Genomic DNA, 19,654 nt, shown 5'->3' on the forward strand with positions numbered 1-19,654 from the left:
TTTCTTGGGCCTTATTTTTGATAAAAAGCTGATGTGGCTGCCACATATTCTCCAACTAAAGACTATCTGCATGCAGAATCTTAATGCTTTCCACCTCTACCGTGCTCTGGACATGTCCAGACTTGTTATGGCTCAGCAGCTCCTTCCACTTTGTGAATACTTGACCTTGTTCACCATTGTGGGTTGTGTCTATTGGTGTCTTCTGCACTACCCTCTGTGGGTCTGGAGGTTAGAATAGGCCCGAGGTATTCCTGCCCATCGTAAGATGTGACTAAAGGGAGTCCCATATGTTTTGGCCTTTGTGATGATCCCTTGTAGGGTTTGACCTCCATCTTTCAAAATTTTCCCAAAGAGAGATCCGATTTGGGAAGGGCACCTTACATGGTGCATCATTGTCCATCAACATGGTGCATCATTGTCCATCATACACTGAGACCTATCGCATCCTTCGTCAACTTGGATCTGCACTTCTGCTCATTCTCCAACTGTTAGGCGAGGTCACCCTCCTGGGTGCCTGTTTTTCCATCAACTGTGCAGTATTGTTTTCTAAGCTGGTGTTGATATGGACTTGTGTGTGTGGTTGCACCTGATACCTAGCACTTTAGCCAGTCAGTTGTGGTGGGGCTGCCATGTACCCTGTTGGTTGTAGCCCCTGACCCCACAGGGACTACTCTGCTGATGCCTACGCCGTTAACTCCCTACATATGCCAAGGGGTAGATGCCCATCCCTGTGGGGCATTGGAACTCCTGGCAATGGCCATCCTGCCAGCTGGCCTTTGCGGCAGCTGGGTGGCACCCGTGGGGGGGCCCCTGGTCGGAGTGGGTGGCATCAGGGTGAATGACAAGTGATGAAGTGTAGTACATCATCTCTTGCTGTTGGTCAAACACCAGCAGTCTCTAAAAGTTCACGGGCTCAATTCAATTCACAAAAGCACAACCTCAAATCTTTCCCCTCCCTGGTCACACCATGGGGGGAACATCAGGCTAAGGATGTCAGTGGCTTTTATTTGCCCCGATACCTTATATGTTAGAGAGCTGATGGGAATCTTTATGATGAAGCCTTGAGCATTTAGAGAACAAGTTTGGAGAGGTTGAGGGCTTGTCCAAATTGAGATCTGGGTCACTTTACCAAAACAGCAAGCTCTGCCCAGTCACGGGTGTTACTCGCTTATGACAAGCTGGGCGATGTTTCTGTAACCATCACACCCCATAAGAACTTAAATGTGGACCAGGGAATCATATTTCACAGGGAACTTCTTTTGCAGTCTGACAATGAGCTGTGCGCCAATTTAGAACGGTGAGGTTGGCCAGCCAAGATCATCTACACTCTTGTTTTTACCCCTTCTACCTGTTTCTTGCTTCTCTCTGTGGTTTTCTTTTCCTGTTTTGCCCATAGTAGTGTTGGTTGTCTCTCGTTCTTTTGGTTCTTCCTTTCTCCTGTTGTGCTGTACGTCTCCATTCTTTTCTTCTTGGCCTTGTGTAATTTTTTTACCGGGACCAATGACCTCGCAGTTTGGTTGCCGCCCCCCTCCCCCTCCTCCTCTAAACCAACCAGCCACACCATTTGTCCACTACCATGATATGGTGGTGTTCTCTGCACATCAGCAGGATTTTTCAGAGTTCAGTGTTCTTTTCAGATAAGGAAATGACGATTGTCCAGTTGAACACAAAATCTTGACTGGTCTGTGAACAGTATCCGGAGCCGTTTGTTAAGCTCCAATCCTGATGTTTCTCCGCCCAATTTCTGTGGGCTAAATGGTGTTGTGGTTTTAATGGGACACTCACCATAGGCCTCCGTGTGTAGAGGCCACATTCCCAAAGGTGATTTTTGACTCTTTGTGCTGATACTGGGTAGCCTGTTGCTGCCTGGAGGGTGCGTTGCAGCTGAGTTGCATTCAGCCTCCTGTTTCAGCGGGCTGTTAATCGGAGGTAATGGTCATCTCTTGCTGATGTTACTTGTGGATGACCTTGTCCTTGCTTTCTTTTAATGGTTCCTGTTGTCTGAAATAATGTTCAGGTCCTGGAAGTTACTCTTTGGGACACTCCAGTGGCTGCAGCCATCTCACTCTGTCCCGCTTCCAACCGTCCTGTGGCCCATCATGCCATAGCTTCGGGTAAGTCACGTCATTGCATTGCACTACCTGTTCACTACACCATCTGAACCCAACTGCTTGTGTAATTTGTTTGGTAGAGTAAACACAAGTCAACACCAACCCCCTATGCAGCAACTTTCCCTATTACCACTATCTCGGTGACCATAATGTTGTCTCCACTCTGTAGAACCAACAGAAAAACATTGAACCATTTTAGTTCATTCTGCTGATGACAATACTTCAGAACCCGGATATCTCAACTGATCCCCTTAATTGTTTTGACCAGTGTAGTATACTCAGTTATGGTTGCTACTACAGTAGTCGACATTCAAATTTAATATACATTAGAAAAATGTAAGTTAATACTAATACAAACTGAGCTTTCACTTAGCTTCATTCTATGACTATGTATTTTCATGCTTCACTTTGTGACACTGCATCCCTTACTGTTAGGGAGAGGTCTCGCTTTAATTAGATTTGGGGTGCCAAGTGTCACTTCGGAATGAATTTAAGTTGTGGTTGGTCATGTAGATCGGACTGTTAATTTTTGTGAGCCCCAGTTTGTTGGCATTGCACATGTCTTTTGGGTCCTAATTTGCAGTTGTCTTCCATTATGTTGTTACATGCCCATGCACATCAATAGTTTCCACACAAATCATTCCATGCAGATGTTTAGCTTTGAAACTGCCACTGTGGATGCATTGTACTATATTCCGTATTCCCAAGCTCTTTAGTGACTTTAAGAGCCTTGCTCAGGAACCTGGGTCCGGACAGTAGTAAGTTTTCACCTGCCTACCCCCCCGACATCCCCAGGGGCTCTCACTTCTTTCGTGAGTTTGTGTGTGATGCCCATGGGCCCTGAGGTTTTTCAGCCCATTATTGCTTCCCCAGCTGTGTTTCCTTCACTGTGCCCCTCTCTCACCATCCTTGCTCCTTCCCCACCTCCTTGTCCTTCCATTATCTTGGTTTTCTGATTTATGTCGACCTGGCTATCCATCGGGTTTCCAGTATTCCTAGCAGTTTTTTCCTACTGCCTGTTCTTTCATCCTTTTTCACATTTTCCTCAGCGTGTCTCAGGCTGGAAACCTGCTACCGCAACTTCGCCATGAGGCACTGTCTGTGCATGCCCTATGTGCTCTCTTTTGGTCTCAGAAATAGTGGAAGCCTGATCTCTCTCTGTGCCCTGCCCTTCTCATCCTCTGAAAGAAGAAGAAATTAAAGACTCGGGACAAGGCCCTGGAAGTTCCATCTCCCCCTTGCAACCAGTCTTACATCTTATTTATGTATGTTATACCATTCTCGTTGATGCAATCATTGACAATGACATGACCTCCCCTCACCTTCTTTGTCTAACCTGGATTCCCACAACACGCTAATCCAATGGAATTGGAACAGATATGTCACCTACTGAAAATACAACTACTTTCCTCTTATTCTGTGTTCTGTCTTGCTCTTCAAGAAACACTTGTGTTACGATCTTTCTCCAAAGTTTTGTTTGAGCATTCTATCTGAACCGTACCGGTCCCAGTATAGCATTTGGAGGGGTGTACACTTTGGTTCTCACTGATGTAATTAGTGACTGGATCCCCCTTCAGACCTACCTGGAAGCAGTAGAGGTAAGAGTGCGAATGACCCCACAATCACCATTTGCCATGTCCACCTCCCTCCAGGTAGGCAATTTCTTGATGTTGAATTGTCTACCATAATAAAGCAACCCCCACCCCTGCATCTTCTCCTGGGTCTTCAATGCACACAGTCTCCTGTAGGGGAGTATCACTTCGATGAATAGGGGTCTTCTAATTGACCATCTCATTACAGACAAAGAGAAATTTCTCTCCTCTCAATGAAAGTTCCCCTACCTACTTTACTGCAGCTCGTGGCATCTTTGCTGCTATCAACCTCTTGTTCTCTTCATTTGTTCTCATGGCTTTCCTAGAATGGTCACACCATGACTGTTTTTGTGATTGTGATCACTTTCCAGTGATATCGTCATTCCCCTGCCACCGCCAGCCATAGGCCCCCATGTTCAGCATTATGCAGAATTAGTTGGGCTTTGCGTATGTCTGCCGTGCACTTAGTCGCCTCTCTTGGATTGGACTGATACAGTCGTGCAAGGTCTCTCTGCCACTGTTCTTCATGCTGTTGGCACTGCTAACCCCCCCCCTCCCCTCCCCCCATCCACATATCCCCCTCATCGTCAGACACTGTGGTGGACTGAGGACGTAGCAGTCACTGTCCGGGAACTGCCAACAGGTGCTGCAACAATTTAAATGATGCACTTTTAAGCTTTTCAGAGCTAAGGCCCATTACCTTATTAAGCAAAATAAAAAGGAATGTTGGGAGCATTGTTACCTGCCTGGGGTCATGTCCCTTCATCTCAGGTTTGGTCCTTCTGGGCCACCGGCGACAGTCGTCTGCCCTGGGTCTTATTCCACAGGGTGCTCTGTTTGTACTGATCCATCGGTCTTTGTGGAACACCTCGTGACACACTTTGCGACAGCATTGGCATCTTTTGTATTCTGCTACCTTCCTTCGGCAGAAATGAGTTGAAGAAGCCTCCCTCTGTTTCAGCCCCCCACTAGTCCCCTTCACTGACAGATTAGGCTGACCAACGTACTTTGTAAACTGCTAGAGAGAATGGTTAGCTTCAGATTGTGTTGGGTACTTGAATTCTGGGGTTATTTGTCCCGTATCAATGTGGCGATCTAAAACTGACCATTTATTCAGATAGGAAACAGCAATCCGACAGGCTTTTACGAACTGCCGACACCTTGTTGCGGTCTTCTTTGACCTACATAAGGCATATGGCACAGCTTGACACTGTCACATTTTGGTTACCCTCCATGACGGGCTTTTGTGGCCCCTTTAGGATTTTTGAGTTTTTATCCCTCTGCCTCTTCTGGATTAAAATTGGCATCTCAATCAGTACCCATTGGACTGAGTGTGTTTCCTTAGTTCTGTGTGAAGTGTCAAATTCTTCCTCACCACCATCAGTGGGCTTGTACCTCCTGTTGGGCCTCTGGTTATGCCAGTGTTGAATGTGGAATAATTTCACATATGGTGCAGCTCCCACTTGGTAACATCTGCTGAACACCAGCTCAAAGGTGCCATCTGATGGGCCTTCCAGTCACACTACTTGATCTTGTTGCACACTATTGGGTGTGACTGGCTGTCATTGCGTTTCATGCTAGTCTCATTGACAGTCCCCTCACAGAAACAGGGATTCCCCCTCCACAAATATGGATGGAGCCAGGTCTTGGTTTCTTACGCAATCGCCATTTGCCAATTCTCTGACAGCCCTTGTATCCTGTCCTCTTTGCAACTGAGGGATGTCTCCTTCCTGATGCACACCCTCGGGTGGGATTGCTGGCTGGAACGTCTCTCTGTTGGGATCTCCACTCCGTGGAAAGCACCCCATATATTTTGTCCTGATTTCATGACACCACTTTTTTTGCCTAGGATGATGGTTTGTTTCCTTGTGGAGGTATTGATCCGTATGAGTGTTCTTTCTATATACCTTGTGGCCCAGCGTCCCATCCACCCATTAAATTAGCGACACATTCAGGAAATTGAGTTGACCATTGCTCTCTTTCTCCATCGTAAACTGTATTTTCGGGTTAATACTGCTCAGATGCACCAAGGAGACATCCAGCTCTTCACCACGAGTCCACACTCCAAATGTGTCATAAACATAGTGGTACCATTTAGTTGGCTTTTTACTGGCAGTCTGCAGTGCTCGCTGTTCGAATATCTCCATAAATAAATTGGCAACAGCTATTGTGTTAATTTCATTATTTCCCATCTTCGTCACATTTCATTTGCCTGTTACCTTTGATACATTTGTCCTGTATCTTTTTCTCATTCGCCTCAATTACCTTAATCTTTTTGTTAAATGTCAATGACATACTTAATCATGTTCACACACAATGTGCTTAAAGTGAGTTGAAACTGCCAGAAAATAATGCACTTAGTACATTTCTATGGAATGCTTCACCTTGCCAGGTAAAACCATTGGTTAATGGAACAATAGTTTCCTCTTTCACATAACAGTTGGGGCTGTACAGTCCATGTTAAAAGTAGTGTCCTTATATGTATACATCTATACTCTGCAAACCAGTGAGGTGCATGGCAAAGGGTATGTTGCACTATATCTGTTATCAGAATTCCTTCCCATTCCACTCAAAATGGAGTGCAGGAAGAATGATTGAATGCATCTGTGTGTGCAGTAACTATTCTAATCTTATCTTCATAATACCCATGTGAGTGATACATATGGGATGTTGTAGTATATTGCTAAAAGTCATCATTTAAAGCCAGTTCTTACCTTAAAACTTTCTTGGGATAGTATACAACTTAGTCTTCCAGTTCAGTTCCTTCAGTATCTCTGTGACATTGACACTCCCCCATGGATCACACAGACATATGACCATTCATGCTGCCTTGTCCTATTTGATATGGGTCCACACACTTGAGCAGTATTCTAGAACTGGTTGCACGAGCAATTTGTAAACTCTCATTTGTAGCTTAACTTCCTCATTATTGTACCACCTTCCTTACCCACGAGTGAGCTTATGTGATCATTCTATTTCATATCCCTATGAAGTGTTGAATCCAGGTATTTGTATGAGTTGGTTGATTCCAGCAGTGACTCATTGATATTATATTCAGGCATTACTAAGATTTCATTTTGCGAAGTGCACAACTTTATATTTTTTAAACATCTAAAGCAGGCTACCAGTCTTTACACCACTTTGAAACCTTATTGAGATCTTAATGGGTATTTATGCAGCTTCTTTCGTATAGTACTTATTAGTTAATTGCATCATCTGCATAGTGTCTCAGGTTACTATTTATATTGTCTTCATGGTCATTAATATAAATCATGAACAAAAAGGGTCCCAACACGCTTCCCTGTTAAACATCTGAAGTTACTTCAACTGATTCTCCCTCCAAGTTAACATGCTGCATGCTTCTTGCGAAAAAGTCTTCAGTCCAGTCACAAATTTCACATGATATTTCATATGATCATAATTTTGACCATAAGCTTAGTTTTGGTACCAATTTAAATGGTTTTCGAAAATCAAGAAATACTGCATCTACGTGACTGCTTTGATACAAAGCCTTTGTTGTGAAAGCTGTGGCAGTTAGCCATCGGAATTTTAATGCTCCCACATTTGAGAGGCATTTCTTTCGATCTTAATGCTGGTACTGCAGGTTTCATACAGCTATCACTATCTGGATTAGATGGAAAGTTGTGTAATCTAAACAACCTTTGTGTGCACTCCACAGTCAGCTACTTGAGTAGCAGCCTCTGATGTGATGTTGTGTACACCTGACCTATTTAGGGGGACCCTACAGTTCTCAACCCTATGGCATAAGTCCAGGAAGTTGTAGCCTATATTGCCACATAACCTTTGAAGTATCTGGTTCAGACCGCTTGATTTAGAACCAAAGTGTCGTGATCAATTCGGGGGATAATGCTACAGATTATGAGCTTTGTTGAAACTCCATGTGCAACGCTTGTCTTCTCAACCTTCTCTGCCAGTCATTGGAAAGTCCAAAGTAGGACCTCAGTGTCCATATGACAGACATTATTTGTTCCAATGTGTGCCACACTCTGCAGTTGCTTGTTCCTTGGTCTCTCAGTGCCTGCTGTAATAGCCTCTTAAACATGCTGAATGAAACCCCCAGGCATATACACTGAGTGCACCTGGTGACCTTTCCTGTCCCTTGTTGTCATTTTCCTTGGGGTACCATCATTTGTGGTACATTTGAACTGCTGACAATTAATATACCTTACGTTTTTGTGTTTGTCTGCTCTTGACATCAAACAAAAAAAGTTTACCAAAAAAGGGTGAACTGAGTCCCTCTGGCTGTTTCAGTGAGATGAGATGGTACCCCACTTGTTTAAGGGGATTGCTAAAACACCCTTGGTCCTCACTAGTCTCCATCCACTCTGTACTGGATGCATTGACATGCCACATGCTATTAAGTGGACGAGTAATGGCAGATTCTGTGTTGTCCCTGGAGAATAAAGGATCCACAGGAAAAGATAGTATTTGAGGTATCTCTGGTACCATTATCATAGTTACACGACTCTTGGGAGCTCTTTCAACACACCAGTTCCAGCAGCTGCCTATCATTTGACAGTAATCAGTATGATTTCCAGCTGCTTACGAATGTCAACAACTTTTCCCGTGTTTGAGAACAACATTCACAGTGTGGCTGCATTTTTGCTGGTGGAATATATTATGAGACAATGAGCAAATAACTTTAAGTCTGCTGATTATCTTTCAATCTGTTGAGCTAAAAACTAATTCCTTTATAAGAATTGAAGCAAATACACTAGTTTTCTAAAATGTTTTGATGTTATTTAAAGTTGTTAGCAAACTTTTTGATAAATGCAGAATATATATATACATATAAAGTTACTGTAGCAGATATTCTACCATATTGTGTTATATGGGGCTGCTGCTCTTTAAGGGAAAACTAGATATAACACGATATGGTAGAATATCTGCTGTTTTACAACAAACTGCTCATAAATTATGCAAATGGCAGAGCTAGGTACCAAAAATTTTCAAAAATGTGTGTGTTGCTATACAATATAATTCAGGGGTTGATGTATTCTGTGGCAGAACTGTGAACCACAAACACTGATTTGCTATGAAAGTTTCATATCCAAAATGTTCGGGCCAATAACTTCTGAAAATATAGTTTTGTGAGGTTCAGAAAATTCTCAAAAGTAAGCAATTTCTCATGAAATTATGCAAGGAAATTAGAGAATGAGTGTTTTGAATGTGGCTAGGCCCACTGTTCTCAAAAAATTTGAGCTCAACCAAGCTTAACTATATATTTGACAATAACACCAAGAGTTCATTGCGACACTTAAGAATGTTCAAAATTTCATAATATAAACAGGTATTGATACAATCAGTGAAAGACTACGCAGAATTGACATGAAGAGTAAAATATGTGAAACTAGAACTTCAAAATGGCAAATGAATCTTGTACACGTGGTCTCACGCAAAGGAAAACTTCGAAGTCTGCTGTTCATACATGAATAAACATGGGTATTGCATGAAGAACAACACTGCATTGTGAGTTTCTCAGTTAAAATTGCTGAAATGTGCAGCACCAACAAAGCACATCTGCCTCTTGCAGCTAACAATGCTGTTGGATGACATAGATGTGTAGTATTGTAAAAGTTTTTCCACTTTATACATTGAATTAAGTCTTAAACTTCACATTCCACTTTTGTGCTAGGTGCATTCCCCCATTTGTACGAAAATAAACACATAAAATTGTATTGTCTGGACTGAAACATTTGTGTGGTTTGGCCAGATTCCCAAGTTACACACATTGTTTTCATGAAGCTTTACTGTGTAAAACACTGAGGAGTCTGAAACAGGTCTCTGGGATACATTAGCATGCTCCTACTCTTGTCGGTGACTATCCATAATAGATAACAACCATCCTCCTCCCTACCCAGAAGAGTCCAGTCAAGTTTGTAAATTGCTACTGCATGTGACTGTACTTTTAAGTATTTGTGTGGTACCGAGTCAAATGCTTTTCTGTAGTCAACAAATACTACTGCAGCCATGTGATAACGTCAGTCTATGACTGTCATGATTTGTGAGAAAGGTGTTAGAGGCTTCATGAAGCTTAGGTTTAAAGTGTGTTCAAAGATTCTACAGTAGGCGAATGTCAGTGTTATAGGTACCTTGATGTTTGTTAACAAACACATTAGTCTGTTCATGTAGTACCAATTGAAGAAATGTTAAGTCATACTGGGTATGCCATGTCATTGCCAGTTTGGCTGTGAGTGCTGATCTGTTACTTTTCCATAACTGGTGTATCTTACAGTGAAACTGAATTTATCATCATAAAATGCCATTATGACTACTGTAGAAAGCATAAAAGGAATGATGGCTAAAAGCCAAGTAGAAATATAAAAAATATTAAGGAAAAGGCATTTAAAAACAAAAATGTATGTCCAAGAACTGCAAAGCGATTAAAATTTTGAGATAGTAATCTTCGAATGTCTCCTATAAAATAAATAACCCTCTGAAATTATTGAAAAAATAAGCATTATTTAATATTCAAAATTTAATGGCTCAACTGTGGGAGTTCTTGTCAAAAATGAGTAATTATAGTTTAAAGGTTGTCAGTGCACAAAATACTAAGTTACCAAGGCAGGCACATGACCTTACACAGTGAATGTGTAGAAAATTTAGGTTGAACGAAGTGCATACATTGGCATAGAATAACTTGGGCATATACCATCAGTTCATTGTAGACAAATGTAAAATTGCAACTTACATTCTAAGTGAAGAAATGTAAGTAGAGTGTAAACTTCAAATTTCAGTGCTAAATGCTAGAAAAAGCTCAACACATAGAAAAATTGCAATGATAGAATAAAGTTAAAGTTTTAGTAAGTTAAATGTTGTTATTATACTCAAACTTCCAACATGTCTCAAGTAATCAACAAATTTTTAGGAAGTCTTAAGTGTAAAAACACTCCATTCACATGACTAGCTTCAGTCAAAACATAAAGCAAGTTATTTATTGTAAGTAATAAAAAATACTGTGTGGTGTTATTATTCCTCCAGAACAATTTTTGTATATGTTTTAATTCATAGAAACACTGACAGTAGTTTCTGTAAAAGCAACATATACTATTCTTAATATACTTTAATATAACGGAAGGAAACGTTCCACGTGGGAAAAATTATATATAAAAACAAAGATGAGGTGACTTACCGAACAAAAGCGCTGGCAGGTCGATAGACACACAAACAAACACAAACATACACACAAAATTCAAGCTTTCGCAACAAACTGTTGCCTCATCAGGAAAGAAGGAAGGAGAGGGGAAGACGAAAGGAAGTGGGTTTTAAGGGAGAGGGTAAGGAGTCATTCCAATCCCGGGAGCGGAAAGACTTACCTTAGGGGGAAAAAAGGACAGGTATACACTCGCACACACGCACATATCCATCCACACATACAGACACAAGCAGACATAAATATGTCTTTCCGCTCCCGGGATTGGAATGACTCCTTACCCTCTCCCTTAAAACCCACTTCCTTTCGTCTTCCCCTCTCCTTCCCTCTTTCTTGATGAGGCAACAGTTTGTTGCGAAAGCTTGAATTTTGTGTGTATGTTTGTGTTTGTTTGTGTGTCTATCGACCTGCCAGCGCTTTTGTTCGGTAAGTCACCTCATCTTTGTTCTTAATATACTTTCTTAAACAAGAAGTCATAAACTTTGTATTTAGAAAAATGTATAATATTGTTCTTCAAAGTATGTTTGAACTGCTAATTTTATTTCATGCCCATTTTGAAGATGCAATTTAAAAGTAATACAACAAAGAATATTACTAGCATTTTCATTTCTTTCTGCAGTGCGTGGTGCTCGTCCTGGCAAGAATGTACAGCTAACAGAAAGTGAAATAAGAGGTCTGTGTTTAAAATCACGAGAAATATTTCTTTCTCAACCAATTTTGCTGGAGTTAGAAGCACCACTTAAGATTTGCGGTGAGTGTGTTGGTATCTGAAGCATGTGTATTGTCTGTAGTCTACTCATGATGAATAGTTACTCTGATATTGCATTGATGTTTGAAATAAGTTGTCACCAAGACTGATAGATCTTTTCAAAAGAATTTTATGTGAAAATTTTGTAATTGTTGTTTACTAGTTATTTTTTATTGCAGGTGACATCCATGGTCAATATTATGATCTCCTGAGATTATTTGAATATGGTGGTTTCCCACCAGAATCTAATTACCTTTTCCTTGGGGATTATGTGGACAGAGGGAAGCAGTCTTTGGAAACAATCTGCCTTTTACTGGCTTATAAAATTAAATATCCAGAAAACTTTTTCCTGTTAAGAGGAAATCACGAGTGTGCCAGTATCAATAGGATATATGGATTTTATGATGAATGTGAGTTAAGACTATTGTATTTTGATGTCTAGTACATAATTCAAAATATATTTTGGTTTAAAGTATTACTTAAGTAACTTAAGATTTGAATTACTACCCTAGTAGGTGAATTTCAGTAGTGTATTTATAGAACTGAGCATGGACCATTGAAAATATGTTGAACAAAGCAGCAGTACTGAAATGAAAGTTCTGTCACATTTTCATTAAATGTATGGAATTATTGATGGTTAATGTCAAATTTCTGAACAAAAATCTTTCCAAAGTTACAGGTGGAACTGAGTTCTAGTAAGTTTGGAACAGACAACAATTCTGAAACATGGATTTGGGCTAGGCAACACACACAAAAATTCAATAATAAAGTTATACCCTGTAATTTCAAAATTTTTAAATATGCTAGGATCCTGATAGGAACAGGAAAAGTTATGAAAAAGTGCTATGTAATATATGTAGTGTGCAAAGAAAGTGTTCATCCTTTTGGCTGTGGTGATAGTGATTGAAATTCTTTTCTTCAAAACTGCCCTCCCCTTTTTATTATTGCACTGTTCTTGTACAGATGTAGGAATTACGGAATTTATCATCCACTTAAATGTTTTGTGGTTTATAAAGTACATCTTAGATCAACCAACACCACACACATGGCTTTTAAAACTATGTACGAAATGCTTGCAGAATCTATGTACTGAACTTAGTTTGCTCCACATTAGTTTAAACAGGGCTCACATCAAAGCAGGTAGAAGTACATAAGACAACATAAAACTGTTAAAAGTGCAATAACATTGGTTCTCACTACTTCCTCATTCAATACAGACACTCCTTCAATTATAAAAATAAATGCTGAAATGGGATAAGTACAACCCTAATCTTCTTGTGGCACAGAAGACAATTAAAAGGGGTTAAGTCATGAAAATGTTGGTCCTGTGGGTTAAATATCACTTTTATGACAACAGATGATGATACCAAAGAAGTTCAGAAACAGTCCAAGGCTAAAAATGAAGACTTTAAAGTATATTACTGTACTTCAAAAATCTGGATTCATTTGTGCTTTAATCATATGTAACTTCATTTTCTTGTTCATATGCTATAAGTAGGGCACCTTGACTAGCATAACCATACGTTTTGTTGCCTACATTACAGGTCTCAGTATCCAAGATTGCGTCCAAAAGCTGCACATCTGAATCAGTTAAAACTGTTAGTGCCCATACATGACTCAATGTTTGCCAAACATTTGCCTGTGTATGGTGCTGTTTGTGTTTGTCAAGCATAGATCGTGTCTGACATGTTTGCAAGAAATTTTTACTGCAGAAAGTTTGATAAGATGGCGGACATTTGCTCGTGTCAATGTTTCAGCGCATATGTTTAATTTCATGAGTTTCGACAACTTTGGAAACTACGATCAAGGATAAAAATGAAATAACACTGGCAGTTACCAAAATAGCACCCCCACCCCCAGTGGGCTCACCACTCTTTGCCAGGCTCGTGCTTGGCTACCATGGGTCCCCAGCCTTGGCAGCATTTCTTCCTTTCCATGCTGAGCGTCTATTTTCATGTTATTCTTGTTCCCCTACCAAGGGGAACATGTCTGGGGTGTTATTGGGAATGTTCTGCATTGTCTCACTGACATAAGAACAGGTTCACCTTTGTTTTTCACTCCCTTTTCTGTTCTTTGTTACCCTTATCTCGTTTCTTTGCTTCTGCGTTTCTATTTTTCTCCTTTCTCCCTGTGTCCTCCTGAAGGCTGGCCCATGCCTGACGCATAACAGGTGACAGGTAATGCATAATTCCCACCACTGGGTCCAAAGGGTTCTCATGTACCCCCTGGTACAGGCCAGGCCCAGGGAGGGGTGCTTGCCTGAGCTGTAATCTTCCCAAGTTGCCAATTGGTCCCTCTTGTCAGGTGGTCGGGAGGTGTGGCCTGAGGTGTGAAAAGTTGCCTCAGGCAGGTGTGCCCCCTTCTGAAGGGGACCCCCAGTTGGAAAGAGCACGCCATTGGAGACACTGGCAATCGTGGAGGATTTTCTCGCAATTAGTCAATCACCTTTCCAATAAACATCTACGAAGTGTAAACATTATGAGGCCAATGATTCAAAGACCCTTGCCATTGCACCAAGTTTCCTCGTGATCTCAAGTACTGAAGATGGTCAGTTCTTCACCACAGTAAATCCGTTTATTGTATTGCCTAGTTGATGCAATTGCCGGCCCTGTGAACTACTGCTGTCATTTATGGAAAGGCACTTTGCTTTCGGAGACTACTACTGATTCTCAAGCACAGCATCAGCTTGCTGCCACACTTCTCCACGGCTACCCTGTTCACGTCGAGGCCCATAGAAATTCGAATTCTTCTAGTGATGTAATTTACATCAGGCTGCTCTACAGTCTGAGGCCGAAATTCAATCTTATCTCTGATCAGGGTGACCTTGCTGTCCATCTTCTAATGAAAAAGGTGGATTCCTTCTTAGTGCCCACCTGCACTCTGTTCCTCACCTTTGATACAGTGGTGGTGCTGCCATCAAAGATCAAAGCAGGCTGTGAAATTATCACAGTCATGCCGTACATTCCGAACCCGATGCACTGCTACCATTGTCATTGTTCCAACCACACGTCGTCTAGTTGACACCTGGCCAGATGTGTAACCTGTGGTAGGGATGTGCACAACGGCGATTGTCCACCTCTTCCCCGTTATGTCAACTGCAATGGCAACCATGCAGCTTCCTCTTGGGATTGTCCCGTGTATCTTGATGAGTGGGCTGTCCAAGAGAACCCAGTTGCTCGCATGTTATTGGCTAGTTGTAAACCCTATGGTCTCCTGCCTGGCACCTATAGTTCTGTTCTTGTTACCCTCGCTCCATGAAGGACATGGCCACGCATTCATGCAACCTCCAGTTCAGCAGGTTGTGAAATTGCCCAGTGTCAAAGTTGCACCACCATCAAGCCGTCAAGACTTTCGCCTCAAGGGGCGAAGCCCCTCCGTCCCTCCAGCCAAATGTCAGTCTTCCTCTAACCAGAAAGGCTCAAAGTAGTCCACCAAATGCAAACTGTCTTCTCCTTCGCCAACTTGAACATCCTCTTCGATGGTGTTGCCATGAGATGCCTTAGCCTGGCCAGCCTCCATGTCGCTAGTGTGCACCGCCAACTGGTTTTCAGTGTTGGACTCCACAGACCAATCGCACAAGCAGGCTGATGCTCCTGTGGACCTCATGGAGCAGGATCCTCCTGCTTCTGTGTCCTGTAGAAGTGACTCTCACCTGGCACATCTCTTCATCATTAGACTCTCCCCTCCAATGGAATGTTTGTGGCCTTCGGTCCCACATAGGATTTATGGCTGCTTTTAGCATCACAGCGTCCCCTTGTACTCTGCCTTCCGGAAACAAAATTGCACCCTCACGACCGCTTTGAGATTTCACATTTTTTACCAGTTTGTTTTGACCTTCCCTAGGTCAGCATTCCATCTCATAGGCGTGTGATGCTGCTCGTATGTTATGCCATTCATAGTCAACCCATCTCCCTGACTACCCATCTTCAAGCTGTTGCAGTTCACCTTATCCTCCCCCACCTGATTTCTTCCCTCTGTACCATTTATGTCTGTCATTTGATGTCACCAGGGCAGGCTTCCCCCAGTTTATTGGGCAGTTACCTCCCCCATTTTTGCTACTAAATGACTTCAATGCACTTCATCCCCTTTGAGGTTCTCCCAGGACCTTTCAGAGGTGCACTCTTGGCTGACCATTTTAACAACCTCTTCTGCCCTAACACTGGAGCATGCACTTTCCTTTGACTCCTCTTATACCTATTCTTATTTGGACCTATCCTAATGCACTGCCCATATTCTGAGTGGTCCGTTCTTTCCTACATGTGCCAGAGCGACCATTTCACGCATGCTATCTGTTTGCTTACTCTTACCCCATGTGCATGCATACCCAAATGGCAGCTTACTAAGGCTGTCTGGCTGCTTTACTCCTTCCTGGCAACCTTTGAAGAACAAGATTTCCCCAGTTGTGATATCTCACAAACGTTACCCTTACCGCTGCAGAACATTCCATCCCTTGCACTTCTTCACCACATCGTGTCTCAGTCCCTGTGGACTGAGGCATGCCACGAAGCAATTTGCGCATGGAGATGTGCTCTGTGTTTTTTAACGGCCACCCTACGATGGCCAACCGCATTCATTATAAACACCTGCACACAGTGTCATTGCATTCTTCGAGATAGCAAAAGAGCTATCCCTTACTATGTTGTGTGGACCAACCTCAGACAGCTCCCTGGGACCAAGATCCATCCATTCCCCAATTTCCAGTCTGACAGGAGAAGTCATTGTGGACCCTATTGCTATCTCCAATACCTTGGGCTGCCATTTTACAGAAGTTTCGAGCTCTTCCCACTATTACCCTGCCTTCCTCCATCGGAAATGAGCGGAGGCGGCTCGGTCGATATCCTTCTCTTCTCTGAATTGTGAGTGGGGAGCTACATCATGCTCTCACTTTATCCTGATCCTTTACCCCAGGGCCAGATGTTGTCAACGTTCAGATGTTGCAGCACCTCTGTTTTGTGGGCAAGCACTTGCTGCTTAACATGTACAACCACATCTAGGCAGAGGGCACATTTCCTGGACACCGGTGTGAAGCCATCATACCCATACCTAAGCCTGGTAAGGACAAAAATCATCCTTCTAGATGAAACATGTGATTCTTGCTCTGCTGGTATGGTGGCTCTCCGATCTTTGTGTTGCCATCCGTCAGCAGGTGGTGTCAGTTTGGCATCACCACTGGTCCTCCCTTCATGGGAACAAGCTCCAGGTTGGAACTTCCTGGCAGATTAAAACTTTGCCTTTCCCAGGCAAGTGCTATGCAGACTGAGCTACCCAAGCACGACTCATGACCCATCCGTACAGCTTAAATTCTGTCAGTACCTCGTCTCCTACGTTCCAAACTTCACAGAAGCTCTTGTGTGAAACTTGCAGAACTAGCACTCTTGGAAGAAAGGATATTGTGGAGACCTGGCTTAGCCACAGCCTTGGAGATGTTTCCAGAATTTGACAATTAGTCTGCAGTGGAGTGTGTCATTCAAGCTCTAGGTTATTAAGCCTATCCCAGCAGCTTGGATGACCTCTTGGCCCTCTCGCCATGAGATCATTTTAACTAGGTTGTGTATTGGGCACTTGTCTGTAGCCCTTGCCATTTAAGTGGTGCTACCCCACCACTTTGTGCCCAACTTTTGACTGTCCGCCATTTCCTTACGGAATGCCCTTTTTAATCACTTATGTTCCCGTTAATGTTTTCAGTCTTCATTTATCGGCTCTCGGACAATACATGGGCTGTCGACCGCATTTTACTTTTTATGTCGTAGCAATGTGGCTACAGAAGAATGCTGAAGATAAGGTGGGTAGATCACGTAACTAATGAGGTATTGAATAGGATTGGGGAGAAGAGAAGTTTGTGGCACAACTTGACTAGAAGAAGGGATCGGTTGGTAGGACATGTTTTGAGGCATCAAGGATCACCAATTTAGTATTGGAGGGCAGCGTGGAGGGTAAAATTCGTAGAGGGAGACAAAGAGATGAATACACTAAACAGATTCAGAAGGATGTAGGTTGCAGTAGGTACTGGGAGATGAAGCAGCTTGCACAGGATAGAGTAGCATGGAGAGCTGCATCAAACCAGTCTCAGGACTGAAGACAACAGCAATGTGGCGAAGGCCATCTAATTTTTAGTTTATTACCTCCATTTCTCTGTGGCATATTTTATAGACCTTCCTCGACATCCTTTTTTAGCGCTCTCTCTCTCTCTCTCTCTCTCTCTCTCTCTCTCTCTCTCTCTCCTGTCAATAGGGGTTGATGTATAGTCGTTTTTAACTCCTGTTTCTGTGTTCTACAGTTTTGACATGGGCACGTATGACCCTAACATAACACGAAACAAAACTTAACATTGCAAATTAGGTGGCAAGTGCTTCGAACTGCAATTGCATCAAAGGCCACTAGAGGTTGGGTCGGGCCTAAGCTAAGTCATTAAGACTAAGATATTGTCAAAAGCAATTGTGTGGTAACTGTCCCCAAATGCGTTGTTGTGCATTGCTCATTTTTTCTTTACAAATAAGTGTTCCATCACTGGTTTATATTACAACCGTTGCAACACCGGAAAAGTTCGGCAATCAGTTGCGCTGCAGGCTGCTGCTGAGCAAAATGTGGGCAGTGTTTGTTTCCGTGCACTGCTCCTTCCCATGTGGCGGTCAGAATTCTAATCTATTTACTTGTGGTCTTCTTCTACTATAGCCTATAGTATCTGCCCTCTGTGCTATAGTGATTGGAAAATAAAATCTGTAAAAAAATTTCAACAGTACAGAAATTCTTCCCCTGACATTAAAATACAGTTGCCGTATGTTTGGTCCTACTTCTATGTGAAGTGCCTTGTCAGTTCTGTCTGTAGGTGTGTTGTCAAGCACTGGTCGTAGGGCTATGAATGCCCACTAGAAGTTGAAATTAGCAGTCTGCATATTTAAGTTTCACATTTAAGAAAGACAAATAATGTCGAACATTTTGTATTGGAGACGGATTCACTTAACTGGTGGGGAAACTGCTGTTGCTTTTCAACAGAAAAATCATTTTTGACAGCTTAAATGCAGCAAAACGAAACAGGCCATTTTTGGAAGAAAAAGGTTTTTGCAGAGGCAAACTTTCTAGTCAAAAAGTTCCCAGTCAGCACTTCGGAGTCAGTTTCAAAGAACTAATAATTTGTATGTCTTCACTCATATAGTGAGTGACACCCTTTTAAATTTGTGCGTCTAAACATTTTCAAAGAAAATAGATGCTAATTTTGCCAAAAAAGATTGTTTTCTTGTTTCCAATGATTACAAAGGGAATCAGATTCTAAAGACTTTTCGAACAAAATTTTGAGATGGCAATGCTGTGAACACCAAGTACAGTTCCAGTTGGTGGGAACTAAAAATGAGTCTCATGTCACATTGCTGCAAAGAAAGAATTCGTGGAAGGGGAAGAACAGAAAAACAATGAAAGTAGTGTATGTGAAATCTGGTGATGAATATTTGTGTTTTGATAACTTCATAGCACTGTTGAGGGGCATGACATAAATTTCAAATTTACCTAGATTGCAAGAAATACAAAGTTCAAAAACACAACCTCCAACATGGTGGATTTTGGGCTCTGACATCCTCGAATTTGTCATTCAAGGATTTTAATCTGACCTGCTACAGCTAACTCTGCTCTTTGCAAACCACCTGAGAACAAAGTGTAAATGATGTATACAAATTGTGTAACCACTACAAACATCCATTGTGTGTTCCACAGTAATCATAACTGAAATGCTATGGTTTGAAATGTGAAACAAATAGTGCTAACTAGTATGGGTCACATGGGGAAATTTTATTACCAACCTGACCACTACAGCAATTGCAACAAGAAAATCTTGTCTGGGAGATAAGTTCTGGAGTTCCGTGATATTCCCCAGATACTGTTTTCCCCATAGATGCTTTTAGGTTTTCATTCCTGGTGCCTGTCATCACAATAAATGAAACCAAAGTTACCAAGCAGGGAAGTGGATGTATAGCAAACTGCTTCAGTGTTGCGGTAACATGTGGACATGAGAATACATATTTACAGTAGTAATGGTATA

General features: G+C 42.1%; 1 protein-coding gene across 1 annotated transcript in view; it reads left to right on the plus strand.

Moving 5' to 3' along the window:
• LOC126419917 (serine/threonine-protein phosphatase alpha-2 isoform) overlaps nt 1–19,654 on the plus strand; it is a 53,435-nt gene that overhangs the window by 18,626 nt on the left and 15,155 nt on the right. Inside the window, exons 2-3 of the mRNA XM_050087198.1 lie at nt 11,497–11,628; nt 11,805–12,035. Coding sequence (XP_049943155.1) covers nt 11,497–11,628; nt 11,805–12,035 — 363 coding nt within the window. The remainder of the gene's footprint in view (nt 1–11,496; nt 11,629–11,804; nt 12,036–19,654) is intronic.

Source organism: Schistocerca serialis, chromosome 9, assembly GCF_023864345.2.
Source record: "Schistocerca serialis cubense isolate TAMUIC-IGC-003099 chromosome 9, iqSchSeri2.2, whole genome shotgun sequence".
Lineage (NCBI taxonomy): Eukaryota > Metazoa > Arthropoda > Insecta > Orthoptera > Acrididae > Schistocerca > Schistocerca serialis.